The sequence below is a fragment of the Lichenostomus cassidix genome, chromosome 1Aa, assembly GCF_008360975.1.
Source record: "Lichenostomus cassidix isolate B80296 chromosome 1Aa, HeHo_3.0, whole genome shotgun sequence".
Lineage (NCBI taxonomy): Eukaryota > Metazoa > Chordata > Aves > Passeriformes > Meliphagidae > Lichenostomus > Lichenostomus cassidix.
This window is the reverse complement of record NC_139480.1, coordinates 34781791-34799168: the sequence shown is the minus strand read 5'-3', so window position 1 is coordinate 34799168 and position 17378 is coordinate 34781791. Positions and strand designations below refer to the sequence as shown.

The following is a 17378-nucleotide window of genomic DNA, read 5'->3' as shown; positions in this document are numbered from 1 at the left end:
TGTCTTTATCATCTGTGTCTTACTAGAAAAGTCTGTCCTCTCCTATTCTCTTGATATGGGCATCAATTCTGGGGAAAGGAGGCCCAGAGTAAGGATCTGCTTGGTGACTGGGGAAAACTCTTGCTACACTCATAGAGGAATCTAGTAGCTGAACAGTCTTCTGAATTCAATGCAAAATTGTATATTGTTGTGTAATGTGTTTGCATTAGACTCATCAAATTACTGCACATCATACTGCTGTCCTAGTATCCAACTGAGAGTTTGTTCTGCATCTTGAATATTGAATAACAATATCTGAATTCTTATCTGTCTGGCAGCTTCATACCTGGAGAAGGTGAGCATTGCACTGAATGATGAGATTTCAAATCTTCTTCAAAGTCAAGAAAAAAGTCCTCAAAATCACGTTCATCTATGGGGAGAAAAGACCCAGAATTGTTACTGCAATTTTCAGGGAAAGCTTTGTAGTAAAAGTTGCAAAAATGCCTGTGGTATTTAAGGCCTGGTCTTATCCCTTTGCCTGCCAAACTGTGAGCAGAAGCAGACATATGCCTACTTGCTTTCAAATTACTGTATTCAGGATTATTTTAAATGTTGGCATCTTTACTTCTCTGAAAATAATCACTTACAGGTACCTTCTCTATTGCCTAATTTGCAGTCTGATGACTGCCCAGGAGAGAGTTTAAAATATGAATTCTGCTGTTGTGCCATGCTATTAAGAATTAATCAAGTTTTCTGTTTCTTATGTAATCATTCTAGCACATGCTTTTGGCTCTATTCTTGTGGAACTCTGAGACTTACTGCTTTGCAGGAGCAGAGACAGCACAGAAAGCAACAGGATGGTATAAACGTGTGTGTGCATCCACATAACAGATCAGGTAACAGACCCAGTGCTGAAGGGGAAGAAAAATATAGTGATCTCATGTCCTGGAGAACAAATGCATGCTCTGATAACCCTAGTTGCATGCATAGACTGGGGACTGAGAGACTGGAGAGCATCGCTGCAGAAAGGGACCTGGGCGTCCTGGTCAGTGTCAAGCTGGATATGAGTCAGCAGTGCCCTGGCAGCCAGGAGGGCCAAGTGTGTTCTGTGGGCATCAGGCACAGCATCACCATCTGGGCAAGGGAGGGGATTGTTCTGCTCTGCTCTGCACTGGGACAGCCTCACCTTGAGAACTGTGTGAAGTTGTGGGTGTCACAATATAAGAAAGATATAAAACTATTGGAGAGTGTCCAAAGAAGAGCATCAAAGATTGTGAAGGGTCTCGAGGGGGAGCTGTATGAGGAGCCACTGAAGTTGCTTGGTCTGTTCAGCCTGGAGGAGACAGAGGGGAGACCTCATTCAGGTCTTCAACTTCCTCATGAGGGAAGCAGAGGGGCAGGTACCAAACTCTTCTTCTTGTGACCATTGACAGGACTCAAGGAAATGGCATGAAACTGAGTCAGGGGAGGTTTAGGTTGGATATCAAGAAAGGGTTCTTCACTCAGAGGGTGTTGGGGCACTGGAACAGGCTCCCCAGGGAAGTGGTCACAGCACCAAACCTGTCAGAGTTCAAGAAGTGTTTGGACAATACCCTTGGGCACACGGTGTGATTCTTGGGGATGGTTCTGTGCAGAGCCAGGAGTTGGACTCAATGATCCTTGTAGGTCCCTTCCAATTCAGCACATTCTATAATTCTATGATTCTATTAAAAAATATGCCAAAGTAGCCACATACTTTGGATATGACTCATCCTGAAGTGTGTGGGTAAGCCAAGGATGTGTTCCATTCTGAGGCTGGCAAGAAACTACATCTTTGCTGGCCTGCTCTTGTATGGAGTTACATACCAGCTGAACTACCTTGTCTCTCATATAAAGGGAAGATATAATTTCCCACATTACTTTAGCTATTATTTGGATGAAAAGATAAGTGAGTGTGTGAGACTTTTGAATGGCAGACCTAAAATAATGAGTTTGCTAAGCATAGGAATGCTTAAATAACATATTATTGGGCAAGAGAGAGGAAGAGGCTACCTCTGTGACTGTAAAGAGTATTTGATTTATTTAACATCACAGGCTGCTCACAGCCTTCAGGTAGATTTAAAAGTCGAAGATGATGGTTACCTTGAATTTGCAACAGTCCAGCATCTTTTCTGTGAAAGTCATCAATGCTGCTATTCTCTTCTTTGTTCCATTGGCTGGAGATTCTGTAGTGGTTCTCACAAGCTCCAAAGGCACAGCACTGATAAGCATAAGGCATTTCCATGACCCTGCAAAAGAATAAGGAAGCATGCCATGATACTGGCTCAGCACCAGAGTTACTGAATTGTACTGCTCCTCTACAGTCAGCACAAAGGAAATGGTTTAAATGTCCAAAACTGAAAGTAAAAATACATCAGGGTGAAAATCAGTCATGATAATACAAAATGAGGACTCACAAATAAATTTCTTCACCAGAAATATAGATGGTTTCTAGGCTGATTTTAGGAAAGGCACAATGAAATTTTCCTATGTGTCTTCATAGGAGACATGAAAGTGGGATGTCTATGTCTTGCTGTTGAGTCAATGTTACTCTGAACTGTATTTCTATTTTTAAAATTTTCAATTACTTTACCGTGTAAATCAACAGTTTCTCCAACAGTTACTTTCTTAATGGTTACTTTAAAAAAAAAAGCACATCAGAAAATCACAACCTACCCATCAGGCAAAACCAAAACGCTTCCCAAATGGAATTGCTCCACTTTTGAGAGAATGAGATCTTTTGGAAATCAAGCTTTATATCCACCTGTTTCCACATTCAACTCTTTTCACAGTAAGATTGCAAAAAGGAGGTTGTTTCTTGTGCAGAAAATCAAGAAAACAGTGTTCTAAACCGAAAGGTGAGTGAATTAGGCACTGTGTGTGAAAATGGACATCACTGAGAAAAAGGTTTTACTTTATTAATTATTTTGAATATGAGAGCAATTACTGCACGAGACTAGATACTATTCTTAATTCTTTTAAGGTCACTGTTATTCCTATGTGTGCTATTGCTATATTACACACATAGCAATATATATCAGTGAGTTCCAATGATTATGAAGGCTTTTGTTGTCAGAAAATTGCACATTGCTGGTGGTCTGTGAATTTAATTCCTTTGGGGATGTGCAAATTCTGTGGGAGCACAGAAGAACTACTATGTGAGTTCTACAGACTGCTTCTGTTCCATAGATTTATTTCATGCTTTGGAAGAAGAGCTATTTAATTTACACAGTTCTCCAACAGCACATAGTAAAACCCAACAACTCACCTTAATTCCAAAAGCCCAATAAACCAAAAAGTTCAAAGATAAAGAGGTGATTAGAAATTATTCTGAATTAACTTAAAAGGAATAAAGTAGAACTAGATCCTCCTATCAGATTACTTTCAACAGGTTAATCATGTAAATTAACATAATGAGTGTAATAAACAACCTCTAACCCCCTGGGAAATCTGCAGACAAATCAGGCTGAATCAGGCCCAGTGCCAGCAGGACTTAAACTTGTGCACTAGCCAAAAGCTTGGTACAAAGGGGAACAAATGGAATCTTAAGCTCTAAAGCGATTTTTGAATTAGTGCATTTGGGGGCATTTAGATTCTACACCCTTACATTTCTGTTGGAAATTAACCACAATAATCTGTACCCTTGTACCCAATACAAAATTTTTAGGGTACTCAATAAAAACTCAAGATAATCATGATCTAACTGTCAAGCAACCTCAGGCCAGCAGATTTAAATATTTAATTTCTAACTCATTACTGTGCCTGCCATCTTTTAACATAAGGAGATTATCTTGATTAAACATTTTTGAATGCATTTCCCAGAAACCCTTCTTAAATAACCTATTATTAAACCCATCGATTACTATACTAACACATAGCTAATCATCTGGGATCACTGGGATCATAAAAAAAATCCTAATCTCCAAACAGAAATTCCCTTTTTTGGAACAAAAAAAAAATTATCCAAAGTAACACTGGCAATTCTGTGAGGTGATCCCTGCAACTTGTGGCTTCAGACCTTTGGAAGGACGCAGATATAGCTGGGGGAATAAAGTTAGTGGATATTTTAGGCACAAGAGACTGATGGAAATGTATTCTATTCTCTGGTTATAATAGCTCTATATATTTGACAATGACAGATCTGCAGATGCTTTTGTGCTTCTACCAGCCTGCTGGCCTGTCATACACTGGAAATGTGGACTTCCCACATTGTACTGGTCCACTACTTTGATGATGTAGCCAAAAAATATCCACGGCTTTTAAATTATCTTTAAAGAGCAAGACTCCCATTTCTAATCCTCTCTGAAGGTATTTCTAGCATCCACTCTTAAATCTGAACATTTTTGTTTGTTTTTCCCTCCGGCCTGTGTAATTAAGATATACACATAATCCTTAAATTGGCAAATGCTGTTTAATCTGTGTGCAAAGCCCAATTGCACACAATGGCCGCAACCCAGAACACAGAAGACAAAACATGCTTTGCAAAGCAGGGAAAGGAATGAGCTCTTCTTGGTGACAGAGGAGTTTTTTCCTCGCGAAAGCAAAATTTAACAAAAAAATAAACAAAACAAAACAAAAAACCAACAAAAAAATCCCAAACCCAACCAAAACAAAAAACCCCAAAACCCAATAAACCCAAAAATCCCAAAAACCCCCATAAAACCATCACCCCAAAAACAACAACAAAAAACCCACCAAGAAACAAACAAAAAAACCCAAAATCAAAGCAAACCAAACCAAAACCTCCTCCCCCCAAAAAACCAACCAACCAACAAAACCAATTAAAAAAATCCCCCAACCAAACAAGAAGGAACTCTCTGGCATACAGTGCTGGAGGCAGTCCTTTTTATGGCTGGTGCATGTTTGATGTGGGTGATTAGATTTGGACTTTGTCAAATTAAACTCTTTTAGAAACACTGGCTAACTTTATGTCAAATTAAACTCTTTTAGAAACACTGGCTAACTTTATTTTTATATACTCCTTATCTTACTAATGGTATCTGAATCCTTGATAATTTTTTTCCTCTATCAAGGAATGACTCTTTTTTTCTGTTTTTAGATTAAGCAGCAGAGAACACAAGGTCGTTTTCTACCTCACAAAGGTGTGGAGTTAATGGTGAACAGGAAGGCACAGTTATGATGAATGGTGCAAAGCACTGAGCTCTTTACAGCGCTGAATCAAAGCATCAGATAAAGAAGGAAGGAGTGGCTGGCAGCCTGACTGCTTCCTCAAGGCTTGCTGTAATAGGCTGGGCTCTGCTCTGCAGAGTGTACTGGTGCTTTTGCTGATGATGGGGACTGGGATGCTCAGCTCTTTGATATGTCTGTATTGATGAATTTAGATGAGCAGGAAATTTTTATATAGGAATTGTAACGTTGTAACCATTGGCTAGTAACAACAATTGCAAAGGGTAAAATTTAACTTTGTTTTAGATCTCTGTTCAAGTTTGGTGCTTTGTGCATTATCTGTGCAGTGATCCTGCATGAAATCCTGACCTCATTTTCATTTATGGTAAAAGTCATGCAGACTGTAGGTCAGGATTTTACCCTGTTCTCTCCTGACTGGATATAATTTGTTCTTACAGATGTTAATTAACTCTAGATATATTAATTGTACTTTGAATACATTTTTTAAGAGTTAAGTTAGTTTGGCACATCGTTGTTAACAATTTGCCCAGATGAAATACATTGTATTTTCATTTGAGCAATGTGCACAGTTTTGCTGATGGGAAGTTCATATAAAGTATAATTTTGAGGAAAGAATTAAAACTATCTTAGTTATACAAAACTCAGTTGAATAATGGATTATTCTAGGACTTCTGCAGCACCTCTTATGCCTCTAGGTCATTGTATATACATCAATACATATTTGCCAGATTGGAGAAATCAATTTTCTTGTGTTTACATTCTTTTAAAGAAACTTCAGTTATTTTAGAATTGTCACTTGTCTTAGCATTTGGGCAAAGTCAGTGAGAGAAAAAACAAGTATAGTATAAGCTCAATCTCAGCCAATCATGATTTTTATGGTACTTGCTCCTTGGCCTCTGTGCCCTATCTCATGATCTCTAATGTAAAAGAGGTTTAAGATCTCTAGTACTTTTAATGTTAATGTTATAGTTTCATGCACTTGATGAAGTCACTGCCTAATCTCCTCTGTGACAAACTATGATTTTTTGGTTTATTAAGACTTTTAAGGAATTGCTTCCTTAAAACTATGAAACCATTAAAAACTGGAACCATTTTTTGCAGGTCTTATCTGAGTTTGTATTAACATGCCATCACAGAAGTGTTCTAGTGTGGACCCTCCAGTGCTGTACACAGAGGCTTAATCAGCTCCACACTTCCAACCATCATTCCCTTATCGATAACTCCAAACACTCCAGTTCTTTTCATTAATGGTGACATCTTGAGCTGTCTGCCTATAAAGACTCTTGGGCATTTTCCAGTGGAAAAAGCAAATGTAGTGAAGACCTAAGGATGGACTCTCCATCTTTGGAGATACTCAAAAGCTGTCTGGATGTGGTCCTGGGCAACTGGCTGCAGGTGCCCCTGCCTGAGCAGGTGGTTGGACAAGAAAGACTCAAAGGTCCCTTGCAACCTCAGTCACTCTGTGATTCTGTAACTATGTGCACACTGTTTTGTTGTTTTGTATTTTCTGATCCCAAACTTTTTACAGTAAAACATAAAATCTACGTTGCACTTGGCATTTTCTAATTAAAATATAAAAACGAAAGAGAGTTTGGGGACTCTTAAATACCCTGAAGTCAGAGACAGAACCCTCTTTGCTGTGACCCTGAAATTATTTCAGTTGATTATAGCATGGTGCTAAAAATGCCAAGGTTGTGGCTTCAATCCCTGTATGAGCCATTGACGTTCAGTGACTGGCAGAACTGCAAATAATCTTTAGAGGACACTTCCTTCCTATATGACAGAGGACCCAGCAGAAATTATTAGTATCAGAGTGTGTTAGTAATACTGCTAAAGTATTATCTGAATCTTAATCAAAAGATTACAGAAAAATCATGTTCAAACAAAAGAAGTCAAATATTTTTGTCTTTCAGGAGTATATTCTTCCCTTGTATTTGCTGTGTTCTCATTACATATAATAGGAGTTCTGTAAGCACAGTCCAGTAGAAGAAGGACATATCACTAAGCTGCCAGCGATATTGTTTTAACAGCTTTTGAAACATATCACCAGGAAGCAGATGTGGCTCGTACTAAGCAAGTACTGGGGTTAATATTTCAAAACCCTTCGTAGTTTCTTCAGTTAAAAGTGAGCATAATAAAAGAAGTCTATCATTTTTATCATATTTGCTTTAGTTTTAATGGCACAGATCAAAGACTGACAATACGATGTAATATGCGTTACACTCTGACACACCTTCCATTGCACATGAACACAAATGTGGCTTATTAGTTTTAATGATATACTCACTTGAGTTCTGGAAAATTTTCAGATGTTATCAAACTTTGTAGGGCATGATTTCCTGTTAATTTTAAATGAGTTAAACCATGCAGCCCCGTCACAGGAAAAGAGGACAAAAGGTTGGATGACACATCCCTGCGTAACAGCAAATAAAAATCAGCTTATGGTTTTCATTTTTTTTTTCAGCACTAGAAGTGTCACATTGAAAAAACAGGTAAAGTTTACTAACTCAATATAAAATGACAGTATTAAACAGAGGCCCTAGTGAACAGAGCAAAGCTGCAGCACTGCACAGGAGTACTCACCTATGTGTCTACCAGAAAGCTAATAGTAACACCTAGCAGTTAGTTGGGTCTCTGTTCCCAAATTTTGACTCCAAACAATCATAGTGCCAGTTTTGAGAGCAGCAAATGAATTTAAAATCTTCTCACTAGACTGTTTGAATTCAAAGGAGGCAGAAGAGCTTTCCACAGTTTAAAAGACTCAGTGGGATGCTACAGGGCATTGCTGCCCTGAAACTCCCCAAGGAGCAGGTCAGGTGCATGGGGAAGATGTGCATTTCAGGATAGTACAGGTCTGAGCTGGAGCAGAGGGAGATCACATTTCCAAGCTGAGGTTTGTCTGAGTAGCTGAGGGGAGACAGAACCATGCAGATGAACACAGATAGGTAACTTGGGGGAAGTAAACCAGGTGAATGAAAAACTGATAAATGACTAAGGAGATATGGCAAAGTAATGAAAGAGGGGGGAGTCCAGAGCTACTGTTTCCTATTTTGCTCTCTCTTTCTCTCTCTCTCTTTGTTCTCTCTCCCATATAGCCTATGAGTCTTTTCAGTCCTCCTCACATTTATCTACACTACAATATTTAGATGGTCAGCAGTCAAGGAGGGAGAAACTGATTCTGATGCAGCTGAAATGCTTTTGTGTCCAAGGCTGAACAGCAAAGTCTGGATTATACACTGAAATCTAAGGCCTAGACATAGAATATGATATGTTGATGGACTGGACTTCTACTGATCTGGTTTAGTGTGTGTCTTCTTGCGTACAGCACCATTAAACACCACAGGTGAAATTCAGGTCCTATTGCTATGGTGAAAATAACCACTGACTTGAGTCAGACCAAGGTTGGAGACTAGCATTTCAGGAAACACTACTACAGTGTGTTACTGTCTGTGTGTTAAAGGGCTTTTTCTTTAACCCCCTCTGACTGTTACATGTTATTGTTCAAAGCTAAAATTTACTGCGCACCTTACGAAGCAGGTATGTTTTGAGGAGAGTCCCAGATTATAGACAAAATTGTCTGTGTGGGCATTTTTCAGTGCACCATTCAGAGGGCTTTGCACATCAACAGAAATGAATACCTCTCCAGACTTAGGCTTCTTAGCAGCTACTGAATTATCTGTGAGTAAATGCCCAGCATCATATCTTTGTGACAACCATGCAGCAAGATGACTCCAGAGGAGTTTTTTTTTCCACATCTTTCCCATACAGCCAATGCCTCAGGGACTCATATTAAAAAAAGTATTGCAGTGACAGTTAGATGCAGGAAAAAATTTAGTAAGCACTGAGAAGTGCTTGTGAACAAGACCTGCAAAACTGGCTGCTGATGTTTTTACCACTAACTGTTCTGACTGAACTTACTAAAGAAGACAAACTATTTCATCAAATGAAGAACAATGAAATGAAGATGCAGCCTGGAAAAAGTTTCTTATTTAATTTTTAATCCAATTCCTGAGTCCTGAAACACAATTATTAGGAAATTGCTACAACAGACTAAACTGCTAACAAATTAAATGAAAAGAGTCAGATGCACTGATAATCTTCATGGACCCCAAATCATGCTGACTACACAGTGTTGTATGCAGCTCTGCTATAATACCTACATGAATGGGGGAAGTATGAGAAAGCAGACATTTAGATATGGATTCAACAGACCGGATGATTAGAATAGAGTAACCCCCCATTTCTGCTGGGGTACCAAGTTTTTAAATGTTTGTACACTCTTACAAGAAAAAACGTAAAAATTTGATGGTGTAAGATATACAAATACTTACAGTTTGATCAGAGATGGTAAAGAGGAGAAGGCATTGGGGTGAATAATTTTAATTTTGTTCCAAGCTAAATCCCTACAAGAAAAGTGAGTAGAAAATTACATACCCACTGAGTGAATATGGAAGTTTTCAAACACTTGATTAGGAGGCCTAAATATAAAAGAGGTATTAATTACATGCCAATATTTTCAATAAACTCCTGCAAATCTCATAGTGCAAAGCATTTTTTTCATTTTTAAATTGTTAGTCAGTTGCGGTGTTATTAAACTGAAAACACAAAACATAATGCCTGGCACAGTCCAAGGCTTTTCAGTCTGCTTCACAGCTTCCTAAGGCAGCAGAAAGAAGAGTGGGTTATATGGACTCAGTCTTCCAAAATATACTCATGTGACTGAGAAGAAGCAAACCCATGGTCAATAGGCTTAACTTCCTAATCTCAATTTTCACGGTTCCTGAAAAGTCAAAAAAGACTGAAAGTAACTGTTAAAAAAAATATATGGGTTCAATTCTGCAAAAAATTACAACCATGAGTAATTTCTTGATGAAATGACACCCCTAGCATGTGCAACTGTGTGAAAACTGGAAACCTGCACATGACTGGACTCCATGTCTTAAGACTCTGCTCTTTGTAAAGAGATGTCCCACTCCCTAGAGCTGATTATAATGTGAGCCTGCCAAGAGGTACCAGCCTGGGCTCTGTAATTCTCTCCACCTCCATCAGAAATGTTTAGAAGTAACAGTTTTTATGGCTATAAGCTCAGATATTTTAATTCATTGCTGCAGATGCTAAACTTCACAATGTTTGTTCTCCTTTCACAGTTATGATCGCAGGGTAGAAGATCACAGTGAGGAAAAATTGAAATTAGAATCTTTCAGGGTACCTCATGAGCAGACATTATATACCCCATATTTCTGAGAACCTGTGTGAGTGTCTGTTAGGGGATACTCACAGAGACCGAAGAGCAGCCAGCTGCCGAAACGTGTCTGCTTTGATTTCAGCGATTTCATTGTGATGCAAGTCACTGAAATAGCAATAAGAATCTCCTCAGTTTCAAAGACACTTGGAGGGAACTTTGGGGTGTTTTAGATTGTGTTTATGATCCACTTCAATAGAGTGTATCTGGGGAATGTCAAATCGGCCAGCAATAACCAAGTTAATTATACTCAAACAAACATAGATGCTTCTTTCTAAACTTTTTAGGGTGGTTTGAAACTTACATTTTTTGGAGTTTTTTACATGCAGTAAAACAGGGTAAATCTTCCAGCAGGTTATAAGACAGATCCCTGAATTATAGAAGAAACAGATTAACATCAACGTAATGTTAAAAGAAAAATAGCTTTCATTCTGTACCTTCATGCTCAATTAAAAATAATTTGGTTTTATCCACAGTCACAGAAGAACAGAAGTGTACAAACTCACTTATTTCTCATCTGTCACATTTTGATTTCTAACTGAAGATGAGAGAGGAGGGGAAAAGGGAAGATATATTAACTCCATCTCCACATTTGTAAATTCCTTGCATTGTCCGAAGATTTCCTGCCTGAAGTGTAGACTTCTGCTGAGTGTTTTACAGTAATGATATTGGCCATCTGCTCACAGATAATACTGGATTTACACCACAGACTTCATATTTATCATGTTTAAATTCTGATGAATATTTAAACCATTTAAAATAATCTACTAAGCATATAAATTCATATTTTTAAAGAAGATCCTGTATTTTTCTGATAAGAATCACAATCAGCTTCCCATTCTACACTTTTAATTAAGCCATATTGCCTCTGATCCTTAGACTGCTATATCTTGTAACTGAGGGAAATGCTCAAAAAAATATTGGAAGTAACTTTGAAATCAATCACTACATGGGGTTAAAAAACCCTTAAAAAGACTTGAGCCAAAACTCAACAAATTACAGAATAACTGAAACATCTGGACTGATTTATAGTATAATATAACTAATCAAAACCAAGCCCAGGCAATTTGCAGAAACTGAAGGGAAAAAAAAAGAAGGAACCAAACACCAGTCCCCACCACCCAAGAGTCTCATCCTATATATATACATTTGTGTGTGTGTGTTGCTCTGGGAAAACTAAATGGGAAATTTGCTGTGAAAAGAACAGACAAAAAAACCTTATGCCTAGAATTAGAAAAAAATGTCCTTTTTCACAGTTATCCAGTATTATCACATGAAAGAGTAATCACTTTTCACTTCTGTGAAGTTCCTCTCACTTCTCACATTTTCTAAAATTGGCTCATCTCCACCTTTTTAATTCCTTGGTAAAACTGTATTTTCACTGTTACTGTTCCAACAGGGGCATTTGGACAATTTGATTTGAGGAAGTAGTGCAACTAATGATTGTGTGTGTCTTTAAGGCATCCTACTCTGATTTTACTCTGTACAAAGGCAAATATCAATATGTTTGGGGTTTGATTTTTTTTTTTGTGTACAAAAAAAAGGTACACTGTGGTCCAAATCAGACAGTGCAGAGGAGGACTGAAGTGACCTAGAGGCTTTTAGGCCAAGGTAAAGGATGTTTTGGATGTCTGGCAGACAGTGTCTGTTCTGTCATCCACAGGCTTATCATTTAGGTCTTAAAAATAAGTTACCAGCTTGAATTGCTTGAATTTTGTATGTACTGACACTGCCTCCTTATACACAGAAAAAAACCCAAACTGAACTGGAGATCCTTCTCCCCTCAGCTCCTGTCAGAGCGCCAGGGAATATTTTACTGGTTTATTTTTAGGGTCTTTTCCCCACTTTCTTAATACATGAGGCTCTTGGCAGTGGCAGAGGGCAAGTGGTTTTGTTTCCTATGTAGAAGTGCATCCCCAGCTGTGCTGAGGGCAGCCTTTTGAGGACTGCTAGGACTGTGTTCTCACACACACCTTCACTGCAGGTGAGCACCCACCCAGGAAGCCTCTGTGCACATTAATCCACATCTGGAAGTACTGGTGACTAGGTAGGATGCACAAATTGCCTTTCAAAGCAGTGTTTGCATTTGTAGTGTTTGTATCTGAGCCAGGGAGCCTCTGCAAGGTTGCAGTCTCCAAATAACTTGTGGGTTCAGTGCACCATTATCCTCCATGGAGCAGCCAAAACTGATGTGCAAACCGAAATGGGGACTGGGCAGGCTCCTTCCAACCTGGCAGCAATGGGGAAGGAGCAGCTCTTGAGTACTTGAAGTTGCTGATAAATCAGTTCCCTGCTCTTTTAACTATCAGCTCTAATAATATGGAGTAATACTAAAAAAGAAAAAATGTCAATTTCCAATGGACAGTCCTATTCTACTATGAACTCTATAAGCTATTCATATTGCTGTATTATTAGTTTGCCCTCTGTTTTGAGATTATTTACTGTTTTTGAATGATTTAGGCCATATTTAAAATTAATTCTGTGTGCAGACTTGCTTCTGGCAACAGACTCTGTCTTTTATCATTCTGGAAATGATTATATTGGATCCATTAACTAAAACTTAATTTTTTCTGAAAATGTTCTTGACATTCACTCTGGTATTCAAATAATGCATTATAATTAGTGCTATTTCAATGTTGGCTGGAGAATTAATACCAAATACATTCCTAGTGATGTAATACATAGAGGAAAGTGCTCTTGGCTCATTCTCAAAGAAGTGGACACGATTACTTTCGCTAGTGATTAAGCAAACTCCAAGGAAATTTCCAAGCCAAAATAATATTGTATATTTAGTATATCAAATATGCCCAACTATGCCAAGGAATAGTCTATTAAAATGTCAGTCAGCTGCTTATGTCTGGTTGAGAAAGAAACTAAAAGAAGATAATAACAAGGACTTAAAACTGCAGTCCTTAATTATATTTTCTAGTCACTTCAATGAATTATTTGCCTTAGTGAGAAAAAACCTCCAAACTACTGTAGGAGAGACAGAATGAATGAAAATAAGATAGTTCTGTGTTTTTTCAAACAAAATCAAGAACTGTTTTAACCTTTCCTAAAAATATGCTCAGTAATTATCTTTGTCAGCAATGTATGGGAAATCCTGATTGTTAAGTGGGTTGTAAACTTTTAAAATAACTCAGGGGCCAGCTCCCTGAGCTGAATTCCTAAGAAGTAACGTGATACACAGAAATAGCAGTAATTGGGTAATTTTGAAATCATAATAGTTTCATTTGTCTATTAATCTCTTGCATTAATGTCATGTTAATAATCTTACTGAAACGTACAGCACTTGGAGATTAGGTAACTGGTCACAAGCTGATTTGGGGAGAGAGGTGATCTGTGCTCCTGTGAGTGTCCTGTGGAAAGAATTTATGAAAAAAAATTACTTTTTAAAGATTGAAAACCAAAATTTTTTTTAGGACATTCTTGTATATAAGAAAATAAAACAAAACAAAAATATTCTCTAGCACTTACAAACTCTCCAGACTTGTAGTCCCTGTCAGATCAGGAAATTCTGTTAACTGTGAAGCACCATTTAAAGTCCTAGAATTAAAAAAAAAAAATTTCAATAAAATGATGGTGATGGAAGTGTGGGACAATTCTAGTATTGCAATATAAAAAGACAACTAAAATAAAACATAAGTAAACACATACAGAGTTCTTAGTTCTGGTAAGTGTTGAAAAGCAGATTTTCCAACAAGCTGGATAGGGTTATCATAAAAATGTCTGAAAAAAGAGAATAAAAAGACATTTAATGAAAAATATTTTAAAATATTCTAAACACATTATATGATTGTACTACAAACAAATGAGTAAACTCCATGGTGAATCATAGACTGTGCTCCTCCGGTTGTAGCAGAGGGGAACTTTTGGCCTTTTCTCACCTTCTAATCTATATTCACCAATCAAATTTCACATTTTGAATATTCAAGTAGTCACTGTTTTCCTGTTTTAAAGCCAGAAGCTACTCAACAAGATATTCTCTTTTCCTCCTAGGCTTGCAAAGATAGAAATTCACTTATGAAGAATTTCATAATGACCTCAGACAAATTTAAGCATAGCACAAGAAAAAGTCAGAACTTCCCCTACTCAGAAGAGGTTCCCTTGCCCTTCTGAAGTCATGTTGCTTTTGCTCATAGAGTATTACTCAAGAGAAGTCATTATTTTTCTTACATTTATTTTGGAGTTTCTTAATTTGAAGTTGTCCATTAAGCGCATTTTCATGTAAGATAATGGGATTTCAGAATGCAGTCCATCAAGAACAATTTTTACTAGCTTTTATGTTGTCAGTAATGCTAAGAGATTTAGAAGAAACTGTTCAAATAAAAGGTCAAAGGCCAGAGACCACTGCTTATTTCCCTTTAACAGGGCATGCAAACTGCCATTCTTTCCATGAAGCTGGAAAGATATGAGCTTGTTTGCTTGCATGGTGACATGCTGCAAAGTGTCCTCACAAGAAAAGCTATTTGACAATTAGCCACAAATATGATCCTTTGTTCCACATTCTCTAATACAAAGAGTCATTGAAAAGATTTTATCACTTACATTGTAATAAGTGATGGATTACCCACAAATGCACGCTCAGGTATTGACTTGATGTTATTGCTATGAAATCCCCTACAAAAGAAAAAATCATTTATATGGTAAGGGAAAAAAAAGTAATGACTCAATCTGTATTCACAACGCACAATGATGGTTGTTTCTAATAAGAAAAGCGTCTGTATGTAAAGGCATATCCTTGTTTTCTGGAATAAGACAGTACTGAAAAAAGAAAATGTGAAGAGAAGAGAAGAGAAGAGAAGAAGAAAAGCAGAAAAAATGCTGAAATTCTGCACTTTTCTAAATGAACAAAACCATTCACGCAAAGTAAACTTCAAAATGGCATTTTAAAATTCAGAGTATATGGATGTGTGTATACAGATATAATGTAAACATACACATGTATTTGAACTAAGAAGATTAATAGTTAGATATCAATACTTATGTAGCTAACAATATATTTCCCCCTGTGCTTGTTAGACTGCAACTATTTATTTTGCTGGATGGCACAAGTTCATCAAGTAAATTATTTTATACACTATATTGTAATGTTGATCCTCCCAAAACCACCCTTTTGTTGAGCTATTTTAAATGTGGACACAAAATGTAGCTGTGCCTGATTGATAGAAAGCCAAATCTTTGTCTCATCATTAATTACTGGATTTCATTCATATGAGCAATTCTCCATTGTGAAAAACAAAAGGAACAACTAAGGTTTCAAAAGAACAATGATGATTTGTGTGGGAAACTCCCATTAGTTCACTCGGGTATGAAGAAGGCTTCCCAGCTTAAATTTATGCATTGCTAAGCCTCCAATTGTTCACTGATGCAAGCACTCTTGGCCATTACTTGAGCAGGTCCCACATGATTGGTTTTACTTGTTTAGGCACTGTGCTGCTGGTGATGAGCTACCGAGCAAGGCTTTACATCCCTGCTTGCTTTGCATGCAACAAAAACATGCAGGTGCAGACTCTAAGCAGTTCGAGCATCTCATCTGGAACCAGTGAACAGGCTGCTTTTGAACATGCAATGGGGTTCCTTGCATGGCAGAAAAAACAAGGAAATGGCACAACTGCTTCCCAGAGCAGTACCTGCTACTAGCTGTGGACAAAAGGTCATGGTTTTTGTTTTCAGCCCAGGCCCAAACTCTGGGAGAGACACGAGGTGCCACCCAGAAACAGCCTTGCTAAGGTGGCCCTGCAATGAGCTGAACCTCAGTGGGGTTGGGGTCCCATGTAGGGGAGAGGAGCAGGGCACAGACAGTGGGGTGGGAGACATCCTGTGCTGCCAAGATCAGCTTCAGAACCCAAACAAAGCATGGAGCCACATGGCCCCATGATCTGTGCTGGATTCGGGATGTCAGGTTGCAATTTCAGACTCCAGATGTTTCTCGCTCAGAGGAGCTTGGGTGGAACAGTAAGTTTGATACTCAGGTGACATCCTGTGGGGGCCAGTGAGTCACCTCAGGCACACCAGGCACTTTGCTGGACAAGGTGCCTTTGCTGCGAACTGAATTATCCATTTTTGGCTACTGACTCCAGAGGTCATCAAACAGGCAGTCCTTTGAGGTCACCGGATTTTATACCAATTATTTTATGGCATAAACAGCAGCTGAGATCATTTAGGCTGGGAAACTCATAGCCCTGCTGCCTCTTCTTCCAGAGCTGCATTCTGGCAACACTGTAGGTGCTGAGCAGGACTCCACAGTGTCTGGGGATCCCTGCTTTGGAAAAAATCTCAGGTAGCTACTTAAAAGTGTTTTTAGATCAGTTTGTGATGTAGCAGGGGTACAACCATGCCCAACTAGTATATGAGTACTTATTTTTGTCAAAAATCTATGCTGATAGTAGCACTAACATGGTAAATAAATCAAATGGAAAGAATTCTGAACATATGCATTGATGTGTATATTGTGTGTATGATGTGTGAATATAATTTAATTACTTTTAATTTTTAATAATTCAACTGTTTTCCAAAAGAAATTTGAATAATTTAATTTCATTGTTAATTTTCTTAATGCAAACTATGCTTGTGCATACAAAAGTGTTTTATTCACAACATTACAAAGAACTGATTATATATATCGAAAAGAAATTGCTTTAATTTAATGGAGATGAGAGAGGGAAGTTGGTAAAATTTAATTAAACCTGATGGACTAATAAGGATGCCAAGCCTTCTTAGCTAGAAGACTAATCTATTGGATTGTTTGCAAAATCTAACTGTTCAGTTTGGGACTAAAAGTGAATTAATTGTGTTTATTATTTACTGTATTCCAAAGAGGAAGTTCCTGGAAAAAAACACTGCAGAAGGCAATATAAAAGTTGTCAGAACTTGAATGGTCGAAACTGAACATTGAACATTATTTTTTTAATGTATGTTGGCATGTTTATTAGTTTTACATAGGACATCAGTTTTTAGGGATTACTGATAAAATCACCAGCATTAAGAA

General features: G+C 37.8%; 1 protein-coding gene across 1 annotated transcript in view; it reads right to left on the bottom strand.

Annotated features, from left to right (window-relative positions):
- LGR5 (leucine rich repeat containing G protein-coupled receptor 5) overlaps positions 1-17378 on the bottom strand; it is a 90183-nt gene that overhangs the window by 5337 nt on the left and 67468 nt on the right. The window contains exons 8-17 of the mRNA XM_085044948.1: positions 14936-15007; positions 14045-14116; positions 13865-13933; positions 13675-13746; positions 10692-10757; positions 10424-10495; positions 9477-9548; positions 7433-7558; positions 2101-2246; positions 326-409 (exon numbers count right to left, since the gene is read on the bottom strand). Coding sequence (XP_084901074.1) covers positions 326-409; positions 2101-2246; positions 7433-7558; positions 9477-9548; positions 10424-10495; positions 10692-10757; positions 13675-13746; positions 13865-13933; positions 14045-14116; positions 14936-15007 — 851 coding nt within the window. The remainder of the gene's footprint in view (positions 1-325; positions 410-2100; positions 2247-7432; positions 7559-9476; positions 9549-10423; positions 10496-10691; positions 10758-13674; positions 13747-13864; positions 13934-14044; positions 14117-14935; positions 15008-17378) is intronic.